This window comes from Pseudophryne corroboree, chromosome 5, assembly GCF_028390025.1.
Source record: "Pseudophryne corroboree isolate aPseCor3 chromosome 5, aPseCor3.hap2, whole genome shotgun sequence".
NCBI lineage: Eukaryota > Metazoa > Chordata > Amphibia > Anura > Myobatrachidae > Pseudophryne > Pseudophryne corroboree.
In genome coordinates this window covers 848,418,870-848,437,318 of record NC_086448.1, presented here as the reverse complement: position 1 = coordinate 848,437,318, position 18,449 = coordinate 848,418,870, and the positions used below count along the sequence as shown (strand labels likewise).

General features: G+C 49.6%; 1 protein-coding gene across 2 annotated transcripts in view; it reads right to left on the bottom strand.

The window, feature by feature from the left end:
• ASB10 (ankyrin repeat and SOCS box containing 10) overlaps positions 1 to 18,110 on the bottom strand; it is a 134,129-nt gene extending 116,019 nt beyond the window's left edge. For both annotated transcript variants that reach the window (XM_063924687.1, XM_063924689.1), the window contains exon 1: positions 16,179 to 18,110. In XM_063924687.1, coding sequence (XP_063780757.1) covers positions 16,179 to 16,485 — 307 coding nt within the window. In that variant the 5' untranslated portion in view covers positions 16,486 to 18,110. The remainder of the gene's footprint in view (positions 1 to 16,178) is intronic.
• Positions 18,111 to 18,449: the final 339 nt, after the last annotated feature.

The window sequence follows — 18,449 nt, the reverse complement described above, 5'->3', positions numbered from 1 at the left end:
CTGCTAGTGCATTCATGCAAGCCCCGCCCAGCAGGGATATTCAAGCCAGCATACCTGCTGTAGTGTTCATGCTGGTTGTACGAGACTGTTTATTTGCCTACTTCGGTAACGGTTGCCTTAATTTAGCGAGTCCTGTTAATGTTGTCAGTGTAATAAAATTGTGTTGGATCCTGTACGATTTGTGTTGTCATTGTATCTGAGGGGTAAAGCAGGTCTACCGCTCTGATCACCCGAACCTGATTTATATTAGCACCCCACAATTTAGTTTAAGTTTCCGGCACCGGAATTGTGGGTGTTTCAGTCCATCACAAAAGCTGTAGTAAAGTGGTCAGGCATGTTACTTGAGGACTTGGATGCTATGGAGAAATGTGATGTTGAATTGTTTTTACGTAATTTGGCAGGATTTCTGGTAGAATCCATGAAAGACCTGGGTTCCATGGCTGCAGGAATTTCTTCCATGTCAGTATCAGCTCGTCAAGGACTGTGGTTGTGCCAGTGGTCTGCCGACGCAGAATCCAGGAGAAGTGTGGAGACTCTACCCTACACAGGTCAGGTTCTCTTTGAGGAAGCGTTCGATGCGTGGATCTCTACGGCTGGTAAGTCACCCTTTCTTCCCTCAGCTACACCTGCTCCGAAGAAACCCTTTTCTTCCGTTACATCACAGCCCTTTCGGTCTACCAAGCCCAGAAAGACCAAGCCGTCCAACACCTTCTTTCGGCCCAAGTTCAAGAAACCTGCGGCTGTAGGTTCCCAGGAATAGAAACCTGCTTCAGGTACACCAAAGTCCTCCGCATGAGGGTGGACTGCACGCCCCGGAGGTGGGGCCAGTGGGAGAGAGAGTCAGACATTTCAGTCATGTCTGGGTGTCATCTGGCCTGGATCCCTGGGTACAAGATATTGTGTCCCAGGGGTGCAGGCTGGAATTTCAAAATCTCCCTCCTCACCGATTTTTCAGATCAGGCTTGCCAGCTCTGCTGAGCAGACAGGATTGTCCTGCAAGAAGCTGTCCAGAAGTTGGCGGAGGCACAGGGCATTGTGCCAGTACCGCCTCATATGCAAAACAAGGGTTACTATTCAAACCTTTTCGTGGTACTGAAACCGGATGGTTCGGTCAGACCCATTCTGAACTTAAAATCACTAAACCCCTTTATGAGGGAGTTCAAGTTCAAAATGGAGTCTCTAAGGGCAGTGATATCAGGTCTGGAGGCGGGGGAATTCCTGGTATCCCTGGATATCAAGGATGCGTACCTCCACATTCCGATTTGGCTACCGCATCAAGCTTATCTTCGATTCGCACTGTTGGACTGTCACTTTCAGTTCCAGGCCCTCCCATTCGGCCTCTCCACAGCACCGAGGGTATTCACCAAGGTGATGGCGGAAATGATGATTCTCCTCCACAGACGGGGTGAACATAATTCCGTATCTGGACGATCTGTTGATAAAGGCATTGTCCAAGGAGAAGCTGTTACATAGCACTCACGACCAAGCATCTCAGGGAACATGGTTGCATCCTGAATCTTCCAAAATCACATTTGGAACCAACCAGGAGGTTGTCCTTTCTGGGAATGATCCTCGACACGGAGGTGCAGAGGGTGTTTCTCAGAGAGGAAATAGTTGGTGGCTTCTTACGAGGCTCTGCAGTACGGGAGGTTTCAGGCTTGGTCCTTCCAACTGGTTCTCTTTTGGACAAGTGGTCGGGATCCCATGTACACATGCACCAGAGAATACATCTGTCGCCAAAGGCCAGGATTTCACTCCTATGGTGGCTGCAATCACCTTCTGGAGGGCTGCAAGTTCAGGATTCAGGACTGGATCCTTCTAACCAAGGATGCAAGTCTCCGGGGCTGGGGTAACTTTCGAAGGAAGGTGGTCAAGTCTGGAAGCAGGCCTGCCGATAAACATTCAGTAACTAAGAGCCGTCTACAACAGTCTTCTCCAAGCGGCCCATCTTCTGAGAAATTGGGCCATTCAAGTGCAGTCGGACAACAGTGGCTTACATAAACCGACAGGGCGGAACGAAGAGCAGAGCTTCAATGGCAGAGGTAACAAGAATAATCCTCTGGGCAGAAAAGCACGCTTTGGCGCTGTCAGCAATCTTCATTCTGGGAGTAGACAACTGGGAAGCGGACTTCCTCAGCAGACACGATCTCCATCCAGGGGAGTGGGGTCTCCACGCGGAGGTGTTCAAGGAGGTAACAGATCTTTGGGGCGTACCCCAGATCCACATGATGGCCTCTCGTCTCAACAAGAAGCTTCGGCGGTATTGTTCCAGGTCGAGGGGCCCGCAAGCAGTGGCGGTGGATGCCCTAGTAACTACGGGGGTGTTCCAGTCGGTATACGTGTTTCCTCCACTTCCACTCATCCCAAAAGTTCTAAAACTCGTAAGGAGAACAAGGGTTCAAGTGATCCTAATTGCTCCAGACTGGCCAAGAAGGGCTTGGTCACGGATCTTCTGGATCTACTGCAAGAAAAGCTGAGGACTCTTCCTCTTCGGGAGGACCTGCTGCAGCAGGGGCCATTCACCTAGCAAGACTTACCGCGGCTACGTTTCACGGCATGGAGGTTGAACGCCTGATACTAGCTCGAAAGAGCATTCTTAACCAGGTTATTCCTACCCTGATACAGGCTAGGAAAGGAGTAACGTCTAAACATGACCATCGAATTTGGAAAAAATATGTATCTTGGTGTGAGTCCAAGAAATTTCCTGCGGTGGAGTTTCAACTCGGACGGTTTCTCCTCTTCCTACAAGCAGGTGTGGATATGGGCCTGAGATTAGGATCCGTAAAGGTCCAGATTTCGGCCCTATCAATTTTCTTCCATAAACAGTTGACTGCCCTCCCTGAGGTTCAGACCTTTTTGAAGGGAGTTCTGCACATCCAACCTCCTTTTTGTACTGCCTACGGCGCCTTGGGACCTTAACGTGGGGTTGCAGTTCCTCCAATCGGACTGGTTCGAGTCTCTACAGGAGGTTGAGGTCAAATTTCTTACGTAGAAGGCTGTCATGTTGTTGGCCTTAGCTTCTGCTAGACATGTGTCAGAGTTGGGGGCTTTGTCTTGTAAAAGCCCATACTTGATCTTCCACGAAGATAGGGCTGAACTCCGGACACGTCAGCAGTTTCTTCCGAAGGTTGTGTCGGCATTTCATGTCAACCAACCTATTGTGGTGCCAGTGGCTACTGGCTCTTCAATTTCATCAAAAACCTTGGATGTTGTAAGGGCTCTGAAAATCTATGTGAGGAGGACTGCTCGTCACAGAAAATCAGACTCTCTGTTTGTCCTGTATGATCCCAAGAAAATTGGGTGTCCTGCTTCTAAGCAGATGATCTCTCGCTGGATCAGGTTCATCCAGCATGCACATTCTATGGCAGGATTGCCGTGTCCTACGTCTGTCAAGGCTCACTCTACTCGTAAGGTGGGGTCTTCCTGGGTGGCTGCCCAGGGTGTCTCGGCATTACAACTTTGCCAAGCTGCAACTTGGTCTGGGTCAAACACGTTTGCAAAGTTCTACAAGTTCGATACTTTGGCCTCTGATGATCTGAAGTTCAGTCAATCAGTTCTGCAGGAGCCTCCGTGCTCTCCCTCCCGTTCTGGGAGCTTTGGTACATCACCATGGTACTAATGTGGACCCCAGCATCCTCTAGGACATAAGAGAAATAGGATTTAGGTTACCTACCGGTAAATCCTTTTCTCGTAGTACGTAGAGGATGCTGGGATCCATATTATTACCATGGGGTATAGACGGGTCCACCAGGAGCCATTGGCACTTTAAGAGTTTGAGAGTGTGGGCTGGCTCCTCCCTCTATGCCCCTCCTACCAGACTCAGTCTAGAAACTGTGCCCAAGGAGACTGACATCTTCAAGAGAAGGATTTAACACAGATAGTGGCGAGATTCACACCAGCTCACACATACAAGGCACGTCAAGCTAACTAGCCTGAAACATCAGCAACAGCTGAAACATTACTTACCAAGTAACAACGCAGTACTCAACTAAAACGAAGTTGCACTGAACTAAATAATGAAAGCAGGAAAACGAAGCGCTGGGCGGGCGCCCAGCATCCTCTACGGCAGGCATTCCCAACCACGGTCCTGAAGGCACACCAACAGGGCAGGTTTTAGTGATATCCAGGCTTCAGCACAGGTGACAGTAGCTCAGTTATTTTGATTTAACCATCTGTGCTGCAGCCTAGATATCACTAAAACCTGCACTGTTGGTGTGCCTTGAGGACCGTGGTTGGGAATGCCTGCTCTACGGACTACGAGAAAAGGATATACCGGTAGGTAACCAAAATCCTATTTTTTCTTTCTCCGGCAGGGTCCACAGGTTATCCACAGGATAACAATGGGATATGATGGAGCGACAGCGGATTTGCACCAAACGATCACAAGTTTTCAGTCCTCCCAGGATGCAAAGGGCTCGTCAATATATCCCCGCCCACTTACTCAGGCAATCAGTTTTTTGTTTGGTGCGGAAGGAGCCGAACCATGGTCACAGGGTTGCTGTGTTTCGCAGCCCTAAGTTTTCCTATTTTATTTTTAGTCATCTTTCCTAACAGCGTCCTACACGCATATTGGAAAGAGTCGCTCCAACAACTCTCCGCCGGGTCGCAACAACGCTTACCCACGGTACAAGTGCGGTCTCGACGGGCATCTGTGTCGGATGTTACTAGCAGGTCCAGCAGACGTTTCCAGGCTGTGGCCGGAGCACGGGGAGAAGGAAAGGCATCGGTTCCACCTAGTCGCGGAATACGGACACAGCCGCACTGTATTGGGAGGAGACTATAAAACAGTAGCTGGCGCCGCCACCACGGGAGCTCCAGCGCTAGGCCTTAGGGATCATAAGGCACGAGGATTAGTATGAGGCTGCAATCCCTGGGGTTGATGTCAGTGTGGTGAGTTAAACGCTTTCCTGGTCGCCCCTCCCCCTGGTTCATGACCAGTTTCCGCCTGTCTACTGCCATGAACGGATTGCTTCACTTCTGTCTCAGACGCTACCACGAGGGGACTCGGTCGCAGCATAGGCCGCTGCATCTGTGTACACAAAGCGCTACTGCAAGGAGACCGGGTCGCAGACCGGTGCGTCTGTATGACCGGTGCGTCTGCATGCACAGTGCGTTCACTGAGCGTCTGTGTTCACTAAAAGCTCCCGGAGCGGCACGCGTACCGACACCCCCCAAACACACTGGGCTATAGGGCACAGACCCACAGTAAGGTCCTTCAGGGAGACAGAAAGGGAGTTTGCCAGCTCACACCCAGCGCCTCACCGGTCTGAAGGAATTAAATAACACCCCAGACCTGTAAGCGCTTTTACATCAACAAACACCAAAATTTTGTGCCCCCCCCCTTCTTTTTGTGGACCCTGTTACCTGTGAAGGGCCAGGAGCAGCGTCTCTGCAGCAAGCTGGTTAGAGCTGAAGGAGGAAGCCCCGAGACCTATCCGGCACGCTTCGTTCCTGCTTTTATTTATACTGGCGGGGGTCTGTATACATTGCCTATGCAATGTATACCTTCTTGCCAGTCCCAGAAAGAGGATTTATTGCTGCCCAGGGCGCCCCCCCTGCGTCCCGCACCCATATAGAGCCGCCTGTGTGTGGGAGCAATGGCGCGCTGCACGGTACCTCAGGAAGATCTGAAGTCTTCTGCCGCCTTTGAAGTCTTCATGCTTCTACTACTCACCCGGCTTCTCTCTTCAGGCTCTGTGAGGGGGACGGCGGCGCGGCTTCGGGAACGAACAGCTAGGTGCACCAAGTGATCAGACCCTCTGGAGCTAATGGTGTCCAGTAACCGAGAAGCAGAGCCTTTGAACTCACAGAAGTAGGGCTGCTTCTCTCCCCTCAGTCCCACGATGCAGGGAGCCTGTTGCCAGCAGGTCTTCCTGAAAATAATAAACCTAACAAAGTCTTTTTCTGAGAAACTCTGGAGAGCTCCCGTGTGTGACCAGTCTCCTCTGGGCACAGAATCTAACTGAGGTCTGGAGGAAGGGCATAGAGGGAGGAGCCAGTTCACACCCATTAAAGTCTTAAAGTGTCCATGTCTCCTGCGGATCCCGTCTATACCCCATGGTCCTTTTGGAGTGCCCAGCATCCTCTAGGACGAATGAGAAATATATGTAAGGGATATTACACAGTAAAAAACCATCCTGTGTTATTGCACTGATTGTTATAGCATACCATGCGACTAATTTGTTTCAAAAATAAGATTTTACTTACCGATAAATCTATTTCTCGTAGTCCGTAGTGGATGCTGGGACTCCGTCAGGACCATGGGGATTAGCGGCTCCGCAGGAGACAGGGCACAAAAATAAAAGCTTTAGGACTAGGTGGTGTGCACTGGCTCCTCCCCCTATGACCCTCCTCCAAGCCTCAGTTAGGATACTGTGCCCGGACGAGCGTACACAATAAGGAAGGATTTTGAATCCCGGGTAAGACTCATACCAGCCACACCAATCACACCGTACAACCTGTGATCTGAACCCAGTTAACAGTATGACAAACGTAGGAGCCTCTGAACAGACGGCTCACAACAATAACCCGATTTTTTTTTTTTGTAACAATAACTATGTACAAGTATTGCAGACAATCCGCACTTGGGATGGGCGCCCAGCATCCACTACGGACTACGAGAAATAGATTTATCGGTAAGTAAAATCTTATTTTCTCTGACGTCCTAGTGGATGCTGGGACTCCGTCAGGACCATGGGGATTATACCAAAGCTCCCAAACGGGCGGGAGAGTGCGGATGACTCTGCAGCACCGAATGAGAGAACTCCAGGTCCTCTTTAGCCAGGGTATCAAATTTGTAGAATTTTACAAACGTGTTCTCCCCCGACCACGTAGCTGCTCGGCAGAGTTGTAATGCCGAGACCCGTCGGGCAGACGCCCAAGATGAGCCCACCTTCCTTGTGGAATGGGCCTTGATAGATTTAGGCTGTGGCAGGCCTGCCACAGAATGTGCAAGTTGAATTGTGCTACAAATCCAACGAGCAATCGTCTGCTTAGAAGCAGGAGCACCCAGCTTGTTGGGTGCATACAGTATAAACAGTGAGTCAGATTTTCTGACTCCAGCCGTCCTTGAAATATATATTTTCAATGCCCTGACAACGTCCAGCAACTTGGAATCCTCCAAATCGCTAGTAGCCGCAGGCACCACAATAGGCTGGTTCAGGTGAAACGCTGAAACCACCTTAGGCAGAAACTGAGGACGCGTCCGCAGTTCTGCCCTGTCCGAATGGAAAATCAGATATGGGCTTTTATACGATAAAGCCGCCAATTCTGACACTCTCCTGGCTGAAGCCAGGGCCAGTAGCATGGTTACTTTCCATGTAAGATATTTCAAATCCACCGATTTGAGTGGCTCAAACCAATGGGATTTGAGAAAATTCAAAACTACATTAAGATCCCACGGAGCCACTGGGGGCACAACCGGGGGCTGTATATGTAGTACTCCTTTTACAAAAGTCTGGACTTCAGGAACTGAAGCCAATTCTTTCTGGAAGAAAATCGACAGGGCCGAAATTTGAACCTTAATGGACCCTAATTTGAGGCCCATAGACACTCCTGTTTGCAGGAAATGTAGGAATCGACCCAGTTGAAATTCCTCCGTCGGGGCCTTCCTGGCCTCACACCACGCAACATATTTTCTCCAAATGCGGTGATAATGTTGTGCAGTCACCTCCTTCCTGGCTTTTACCAGGGTAGGGATGACCTCTTCCGGAATGCCTTTTTCCCTTAGAATTCGGCGTTCAACTGCCATGCCGTCAAACGCAGCCGCGGTAAGTCTTGGAATAGACACGGTCCCTGCTGAAGCAGGTCCCGTCTTAGAGGTAGAGGCCACGGATCTTCCGTGAGCATCTCCTGAAGTTCCGGGTACCAAGTTCTTCTTGGCCAATCCGGAGCCACGAGTATCGTTCTTACTCCCCTTTGCCGTATAATTCTCAGTACTTTTGGTATGAGAGGCAGAGGAGGAAACACATACACTGACTGGAACACCCACGGTGTTACCAGAGCGTCCACAGCTATTGCCTGAGGGTCTCTTGACCTGGCGCAATACCTGTCCAGTTTTTTGTTGAGGCGGGACGCCATCATATCCACCTTTGGTTTTTCCCAACGGTTCACAATCATGTGGAAGACTTCTGGATGAAGTCCCCACTCTCCCGGGTGTAGATCGTGTCTGCTGAGGAAGTCCGCTTCCCAGTTGTCCACTCCCGGAATGAACACTGCTGACAGTGCTATCACATGATCTTCCGCCCAGCGAAGAATCCTTGCAGCTTCTGCCATTGCCCTCCTGCTTCTTGTGCCGCCCTGTCTGTTTACGTGGGCGACTGCCGTGATGTTGTCCGACTGGATCAACACCGGCTGACCCTGAAGCAGGGGTATTGCCAGGCTTAGAGCATTGTAAATCGCTCTTAGCTCCAGTATATTTATGTGAAGAGACATCTCCAGGCTTGACCACACTCCCTGGAAGTTTCTTCCCTGTGTGACCGCTCCCCAGCCTCTCAGACTGGCATCCGTGGTCACCAGGACCCAGTCCTGTATGCCGAATCTGCGGCCCTCTAACAGATGAGCACTCTGCAACCACCACAGAAGAGACACCCTTGTCCGTGGAGACAAAGTTATCCGCTGATGCATCTGCAGATGCGATCCGGACCATTTGTCCAGCAGATCCCACTGAAAAGTTCGTGCGTGGAATCTGCCGAATGGAATCGCTTCGTAAGAAGCCACCATTTTTCCCAGGACTCTTGTGCATTGATGCACAGACACTTTTCCTGGTTTTAGGAGGTTCCTGACAAGTTCGGATAACTCCCTGGCTTTCTCCTCCGGAAGAAACACCTTTTTCTGAACCGTGTCCAGAATCATTCCCAGGAACAGCAGACGTGTCGTCGGGGTCAATTGAGATTTTGGAAAATTCAGAATCCACCCGTGCTGTTGCAGCACTACTTGGGTTAGTGCTACTACGTCCTCCAGCTGTTCTCTGGACCTTGCCCTTATCAGGAGATCGTCCAAGTAAGGGATAATTAATACGCCTTTTCTTCGCAGAAGAAACATCATTTCGGCCATTACCTTGGTAAAGACCCGAGGTGCCGTGGACAATCCAAACGGCAGCGTCTGAAACTGATAATGACAGTTTTGCACCACGAACCTGAGGTACCCTTGATGTGAAGGGCAAATTGGGACATGCAGGTAAGCATCCTTGATGTCCAGGGACACCATAAAGTCCCCTTCTTCCAGATTCGCTATCACTGCTCTGAGTGACTCCATCTTGAACTTGAATTTTTGTATGTACAGGTTCAAAGATTTCAGATTTAGAATAGGTCTTACCGAGCCGTCCGGCTTCGGTACCACAAATAGTGTGGAATAATACCCCTTTCCCTGTTGTAGGAGGGGTACCTTGACTATCACCTGCTGAGAATACAGCTTGTGAATGGCTTCCAATACCGTCGCCCTGTCTGAGGGAGACGTTGGTAGAGCAGACTTTAGGAACCGGCGAGGGGGAGACTTCTCGAATTCCAACCTGTAACCCTGAGATACTACCTGCAGGATCCAGGGGTCCACCTGTGAGTGAGCCCACTGTGCGCTGAAATTCTTGAGTCGACCCCCCACCGCCCCTGAGTCTGCTTGTAAAGCCCCAACGTCATGCTGAGGGCTTTGCAGAAGCCGGGGAGGGCTTCTGCTCCTGGGAGGGAGCTGCTTGGTGCACTCTCTTACCCTTTCCTTTGCCTCGGGGAAGATATGACTGTCCTTTTGCCCGCTTGTTCTTATAGGAACGAAAGGACTGCGGCTGAAAAGACGGTGTCTTTTTCTGTTGGGAGGGGACCTGAGGTAAAAAGGTGGATTTCCCGGCTGTTGCCGTGGCCACCAAATCCGATAGACCGACCCCAAATAATTCCTCCCCTTTATACGGCAATACTTCCATATGCCGTTTGGAATCCGCATCACCTGACCACTGTCGCGTCCATAAACTTCTTCTGGCAGATATGGACATCGCACTTACTCTTGATGCCAGAGTGCAAATATCCCTCTGAGCATCTCGCATATAAAGAAAAGCATCCTTTAATTGCTCTATAGTCAATAAAATACTGTCCCTATCCAGGGTATCAATATTTTCAGTCAGGGAATCCGACCAAACCACCCCAGCACTGCACATCCATGCTGAGGCGATGGCTGGTCGCAGTATAACACCAGTATGAGTGTATATACTTTTCAGGGTAGTTTCCAGCCTCCTATCAGCTGGATCCTTGAGGGCGGCCGTTTCAGGAGACGGTAACGCCACTTGTTTTGATAAGCGTGTGAGTGCCTTATCCACCCTAGGGGGTGTTTCCCAGCGCGCCCTAACCTCTGGCGCGAAAGGATATAATGCCAATAACTTCTTTGAAATTAGCAGTTTTCTATCGGGGTTAACCCACGCTTCATCACACACTTCATTCAATTCCTCTGATTCAGGAAAAACTACAGGTAATTTTTTCAGACCCCACATAATACCCCTTTTTGTGGTACTTGCAGTATCAGAGATATGCAAAGCCTCCTTCATTGCCGTGATCATATAACGTGTGGCCCTACTGGAAAATACGTTTGTTTCTTCACCGTCGACACTAGATTCGGTGTCCGTGTCTGGGTCTGTGTCGACCGACTGAGGTAAAGGGCGTTTTACAGCCCCTGACGGTGTCTGAGACGCCTGGACAGGTACTAACTGGTTTGCCGGCCGTCTCATGTCGTCAACTGATTTTTGTAACGTGCTGACATTATCACGTAATTCCATAAACAAAGCCATCCATTCCGGTGTCGACTCCCTAGGGGGTGACATCACCATTACCGGCAATTGCTCCGCCTCCACACCAACATCGTCCTCATACATGTCGACACACACGTACCGACACACAGCAGACACACAGGGAATGCTCTTATCGAAGACAGGACCCCACTAGCCCTTTGGGGAGACAGAGGGAGAGTTTGCCAGCACACACCCAAGCGCTATAAATATATAGGAACAACCCTACAGAAGTGTTGTTTCCTTTATAGCAGCTTAATATATCAATATCGCCAAAAAAGTGCCCCCCCTCTCTGTTTTTTTTACCCTGTTTCTGTAGTGCAGTGCAGGGGAGAGTCCTGGGAGCCTTCCTCGCAGCGGAGCTGTGCAGGAAAATGGCGCTGTGTGCTGAGGAGATAGGCCACGCCCCCTATTTCGGCGGGCTCTTCTCCCGGTGTTTGTGAGACCTGGCAGGGGTTAAATACATCCATATAGCCCCAGGGGCTATATGTGATGTATTTTTAGCCAGAACAAGGTATTATCATTGCTGCCCAGGGCGCCCCCCCCCAGCGCCCTGCACCCTCAGTGACCGCTGGTGTGAAGTGTGCTGACAACAATGGCGCACAGCTGCAGTGCTGTGCGCTACCTCATGAAGACTGAAAAGTCTTCTGCCGCCGGTTTCTGGACCTCTTCACTTTTCGGCATCTGCAAGGGGGTCGGCGGCGCAGCTCCGGGACCGGACTCCATGGCTGGGCCTGTGTTCGATCCCTCTGGAGCTAATGGTGTCCAGTAGCCTAAGAAGCCAATCCATCCTGCACGCAGGTGAGTTCACTTCTTCTCCCCTAAGTCCCTCGTTGCAGTGAGCCTGTTGCCAGCAGGACTCACTGAAAATAAAAAACCTAACAAAACTTTTACTCTAAGCAGCTCTTTATGAGAGCCACCTAGATTGCACCCTGCTCGGACGGGCACAAAAACCTAACTGAGGCTTGGAGGAGGGTCATAGGGGGAGGAGCCAGTGCACACCACCTAGTCCTAAAGCTTTTATTTTTGTGCCCTGTCTCCTGCGGAGCCGCTAATCCCCATGGTCCTGACGGAGTCCCAGCATCCACTAGGACGTCAGAGAAATTGTGGTATACTAATAGATACTATATATATTAAACTACAGCCACAATATATCGAGAGCTGTTTTTCTTATTGGTGCAAAAATACTGTGCATTGAGAGAAATTATCCTTGATTCATGTTTTGCTGGGTGCCTATACAGTATTGTGTTTTGAATTACATGTCAATAATTCCTTGTGCTTATAGTGGGAATAGCTTTTGCTGTATATAAGGCATATATGCTTTTGATTCTTTACGGTAAATGCGGTCTCTCATTTGAGGACCTTGCAATCAGATATGCAAATTGGTTGGCTGATGGTGACACCTTCAGTGAAATACTGGCTGTAGTCCATTTATGTGGAGAAATGATTTATTTAATATCACATTCACGGTTACAAATATCTGTGGCATATATAACCAATTGATCTATGCCAGAGGTTCTCAAACTCGGTCCTCGGGGGCACACACAGTGCATGTTTTGCAGGTAACCCAGCAGGTGCACAGGTGTATTAATTACTCACTGACACATTTTAAAAGGTCCACAGGTGGAGCTAATTATTTCACTTGCGATTCTGTGAGACCTGCAAAACATGCACTGTGTGTGCCCCCGAGGACCGAGTTTGAGAACCTCTGATCTATGCTAATAATACCATTTACCACATATATAGATATATGTTAAATATACCAAATGGAGAGTGAAAGATTTAATCTGCACTGGATGTCATGTGTATAAAAATAAGTATAACACACCAAATTTGATAACAGCACATCCAGTGGTTTGTTTAATTTGTTAATTGGTACCTAAAGCTAGATAAAGTGATAAATTATTATTAAAGTTATTAATGTTTTTTAATTGCCGTGCTATATGTATTGAAACATCTACTTTTAAAATAACACCACTACCAAAAAACTCTTATTGAGCTTTTAATGTATGTATTATATGTATTGTATGTCTTCACACTGTTAGTTTTTTAGATGAGAGAGTAAAAGTTATATTTTAAACCAATTTATTAATCATTTTCATAAAAGAGTGCTCCACAAAGGGAGTGTGTGTCTTCTTGGGATCTTCTCTGGCTCTTTTTTCTTGAGTATATGAATATTTAAGTTTAGTGCCTATTGCATACGAGTCTGTGTACATTACTGTGGTTTTCTTCACAATGCGTCTGAATATAGTAAATAACTGTATAGAACAGAATTCAGTAAATGTACGCCTACATACTTCTAGCACAGCTACGATCAACTCGGAATGACCCCCAGAGTCCCTGGACATTGCTTAATGGAGACTACAGACACACACACACAGGGGAGGAGAGACTGTGTCTCTCTAGCCCTTCTTGGGGGTGAAATTCTGAGATTGGAGCCAATCCACACACAGCGCTTTTAATATAAAGGGAGAACCCGTCAGCGCTGACTGTGCACCTTAATAGGTTACACAGTCGTTTTGCAGCCTCCCCCCCTTCTACAACCCCCTGGTACTGTGAGAGATAGCTGGAGTTGCTTTGGAGGGACTGCTCTTCTTGGACAGCGCTGTGCAGGCAGGAAAATGGCGCTGAACGCTGCTGGGTCCGCACTGAGAAGCTCCGCCCCCAGAATGGCGCCGTCTTCCCGCTCTTCCTAGGATTATACTGGCCTGAGGATTTATGCTGGCTGAGATCCTGGGACCCCGACCGGCTGTGTGACCAGTGCAGGGTTCAGGCGCTGGCTCAGGGCGCCCCCCACAGCGCTGCACTATGTACCGCTGAGCCTCCGGAGTGCAGTTAATACTGCGCTCCTACCCTGTTGCCGCTATCTTCACACCGGCCCCCCGCTTTCTAGGGGGGGGCGGTGACTCACTCGTGACCGATCTTCAGCTCTGTAAGGGGTCGGCGGCATGCTGCTGGGGCGAGCGTTCCCCTTTGGCAGAGAACGATCCGACCTCAGCAGAGTCTGTGGCTCAGACCCCGCAGGGCGGACACTACTCCGCCCCCTTAGTCCCTCTAAAAAAACTCTTCTAGAAAAGCTCCCCTAGCTGTGACCGGCTCCTCCGGGCACATTTTCTAAACTGAGTCTGGTAGGAGGGGCATAGAGGGAGGAGCCAGCCCACACTCTCAAACTCTTAAAGTGCCAATGGCTCCTGGTGCACCCGTCTATACCCCATGGTACTAATGTGTACCCCCGCATTCTCTAGGACGTAAGATAAATTTTTATTTAAAAGAAAAACATTTTTTAAACATGGGAATATCACGACCATCGAAAACATTGCGGCTTTCATTTTGATAGCTGGAGCAGCCTCCAGGTACACAGGTGGGGGGGCTAATTTACACTTCCCAAGCGGCTGCTATCATCTGCAGCCGCTGGAGGGGGTCCTGCCCGATTAGAAGTAAATCGGCAGCGCGGCAATCAGTAGAGGAGCGCGCAGGGAGGCGGGGGGGACCTGTCGGTCCCTCTGACAGCAGCAGCGGAGGGAAGTTTCCCTTCCCTGCCGCTGCTAACACTATTTATCTGGGAGGTAGTGAATTGAGCGCCTGTCAGGATCCCAGCGGTCACAATACAGACCCCAGTATCCCGACACCAGCTGAAATACCAGCGGTCCTGACCGCCGGCTGGTTACCTCCACTTGGGTGGTGGTCCATGCCACCACCCGGAGGGGAATGGCAGTCACATACAATGTGTGTGTAAATAACCTATGCGAGCCTCAATAGGCTGGTGGCCTCAGCGCTGTATAACCTGGCCCGGAGAGGTATACAGGGAGACTGGACCACATTCTCCCGAAACTTGCTTGCAGCTAGTGCCTTGTTAAAATGGCCGCCAGCGTCCCACTGGGGGAGGAGTAGCAGCTCAGACAGGCGTGTTCCTCTTTGTGACTCACCTACAGGAGCTGAGGGCAGAGCGGGAGGAGGATAGACCACACCCTGCTCTGAGCCCTGTAAGCAGGGAGAGGCCCTGGACGTGGCCTACTTCTAAGAGGTTACAGGAGGGCAGAGCGTAACGCTTAATGTTTCAGGCCTATACTCCTGCGCCAGGCCTCTACCCACAAGTCATTGCTGCAGCATCCCCAGAGACTGGAAGCGGTGGATAAGAAATTTAAATATTCAGTGCTGTGTTCCTACGGAAGCCCGTCCATATCCCAAGAGTACTCCAGTGACCCCTAGTGGATGAAAAAGAAATAATAGAGGCTCACAGCACAGGGCTCCCGAACCCATAACATCATAAGGTGCCGATGCGCATTCATAGCTACACCCCCACATGCCGGCAATAGGAACTCCCCAATAACATCAAATTGCAGATTTGTGGTATCAATCACCCACCCTCCAACCTTCCACTTGCCTCATGCCACACCCACCCATATTCCATCCGCATCATGCCACACCCACCCGTATTCCATCCACCTCATGCCACACTCACCTGCCAGCCTTCCACTCATCTCACACCCAACTTCCACTTGCCACAATCCACACCCACCAGCCTTCCACTTGCCTAACCTATCACTCCAAATTTTCAATTGCCTCATGCCACATCCACCCGCCATCTACTCATCTCACCTACCTACCCACCAGCATTCCACTCACCTCACAGCCACTCTCCAACCTTCCACTTTTCTTATGCCACATCCATCCACCTTCCACTCACCTCACCTCCCTCCACACAGGCTTTCCACTCACCTCACCTCCCTCCACACAGGCTTTCCACTCACCTCACCTCCCTCCACACAGGCTTTCCACTCACCTACCTTCACACAGGCTTTCCATTCACCTCACGCTACTCCCAGCCACCAGCCTTCCACTTGTATTATGCCACTCATCCACCAGCCTTCAGTCATCTAACGCCACCCCCCCTCCAACTTTCCACTTGCCTCTTACCAGCCACCCGCAAGACTTTCATTCACACCCACCCTTCAACCTTCCACTTGCCTCATGCCACATCCACCTGCTTCACACCTACCTACCCAGCAGTCTACCATCTCACACCACACCCAGCCTTCCACTCACCTCACGCCACCCACCTGCCAGCCTTCCAGTAGCCTCACACCACACTCACCTTCCACTTGCCTAACGCCCCGCCCATCAATTTTCCACTCACTTCACACCACACCCACTTGCTAGCCTACCACTGACATTATGCTTTACCCACCCACATCACTCCACACCAAACCTCCTATATTACTGATGTGAATGGGCAAATAGAATGTAAAGCGCTGCGGGATATGTGTACGCTATAAGTAACAGGTAATAAATAAATAATATACTCATTACACTCCAAACCTAGCTCCTACTTCTACTTAACATCAGACCTATATCACACTCGCCTGTGTTACCCTTAGCCCCTCTTCACCCCCATCAGACTATGGTCTGCACTCACCCGTCTGCTCACTGCTCCAGCGCAGATCGTGCTCTCGCGTCGGCACCAGCAGGTTTGCAGAGTGCTCCGCAGCTAGGTACTCCTTCAGGATATCCAGATTACCACTGAAAAGTGCACTGTGGATGAGCGGGTCTGTGCAGAGACAGGGGGGTTGCTGGGGAGCTCTGGGTGGGGGCTGTATATGGAGCGAGGGTCTCACAGCAATGCGGCCTATTCTTTTACGAATTTCCCATCGCCGCAGTTCCTCTGCCTCTAACTGCAGAGAGCGCAACGCACAGCTAGAGAAGGGGAAGGAGAGCGAAGACATTCTACACACACTCCTCTATGGATCACAGGTCACCTGTACACAGGTGTATCTCACTATTATGTGTCTGTCACTTATTCACAACTGTCACCAATACACTGACACTAGCACCCGTGTCTAGTCACCTGTACACAGGTGTATCTCACTATTATGTGTCTGTCACCACTACACTGACACTAGCACCCGTGTCTAGTCACCAGTACACAGGTATATCTCACTATTACCTGTCACTTATTCACAACTGTCACCACTACACTGACACTAGCACCCGTGTCTAGTCACCAGTACACAGGTATATCTCACTATTACCTGTCACTTATTCACAACTCTCACCAATACACTGACACTAGCACCCGTGTCTAGTCACCAGTACACAGGTATATCTCACTATTACGTGTCACTTATTCACAACTCTAACCAATATACTGACACTACCACCCGTGTCTAGTCACCAGTACACAGGTATATCTCACTATTACGTGTCACTTATTCACAACTCTCACCAATACACTGACACTAGCACCCTGTCTAGTCACCAGTATACAGGTATATCTCACTATTACCTGTCACTTATTCACAACTGTCACCAATACACTGACACTAGCACCTGTGTCTAGTCACCTGTACACAGGTAAATCATTACATGTCTGTCACTTATTCACAACTCACACCAATATGCTGACACTACCACCTGTGTCTAGTCACATGTACACAGGTTAATCTCACTATTATGTGAATCACTTATTCACAACTCTCACCAATACACTGGCACTACACCCGTGTCTAGTCACATGTACACAGGTATATCTCACGAGCACCTGTCACTTATTCACAACTCTCACCAATACACTGACACTACCACCTGTGTCTAGTCACCAGTACATAGGTATATCTCACTATTGTGTCTGTCACTTAGTCACAACTGTCATCAATACACTGACACTACCACCTGTGTCGTCACATGTACACAGGTATATCTCACTATTACGTGTCCCTCATTCACAACTGTCACCAGCACCTGTGTCCAGTCACGAGTACACAGATATATCTCACTATTATGTGTCTGTCACTTATTCAAAACTCTCACCAATACACTGACACTAGCACCTGTGTCTAGTCACATGTACACAGGTATAGCTCACTATTACGTGTCACTTATTCACAGCTCTCACCAATACACTGACACTAGCTCCTGTGTCTATAGTCACCAGTACACAAGTGCCTCTCACTATTACACTAACACGTGTCTCGACGGTCACTTACAACTCTCACCAATACACTGACACTAGCACCCGTGTCTAGTCACCAGTACACAGGTATATCTCACTATTACATGTGTCACTAATTCACAACTCTCACCAAAACACTGAGACTAGCTCTTGTGTCTGAAGTCACCTGTACACAAGTACCTCTCACTATTACACTAACACGTGTCTCGTCTGTCACTTATTCACAACTCAATAACCCCACTGCCTGGTAGGTCACGAGCTTACTCCGCTGTGTCACACCTATCTGATCTCTCTACATTTCCCTCACTAGAAGGCGGCCGCCGGTTCCGGATTGCTGGCTCTATTCATGTCACCAAACGTCCCCAGATCAGTCAGCTGCAGCACGGTGACACCGTCGGCTCTCCTGCCTGGCTATAAATAACACAGGAATGTCATGTGTCATGTACACACAGTGCGCAGTCCAGGAATCTCCTCCCCGGCAGCCCCCCATTCTGTCTCATCCAGTGTTATACACCGATTGCTTCATATCTGCTCCTAATCTTTTACTACAGATGTAGATTATTATATTAATTTACACACAGATTGTTAGGCTGTATGGCGGAGTCACATTAACGAGCGACATGTAGAGAGCGTCTGGGTATTTGTGATTACCAGTCGTAGTGCGGACAGTCTCCAACCTTTCCATGTGCCAATTACATAAAGGTGGCTAGCAACAGGGGCAATGCCATGACACTGGGG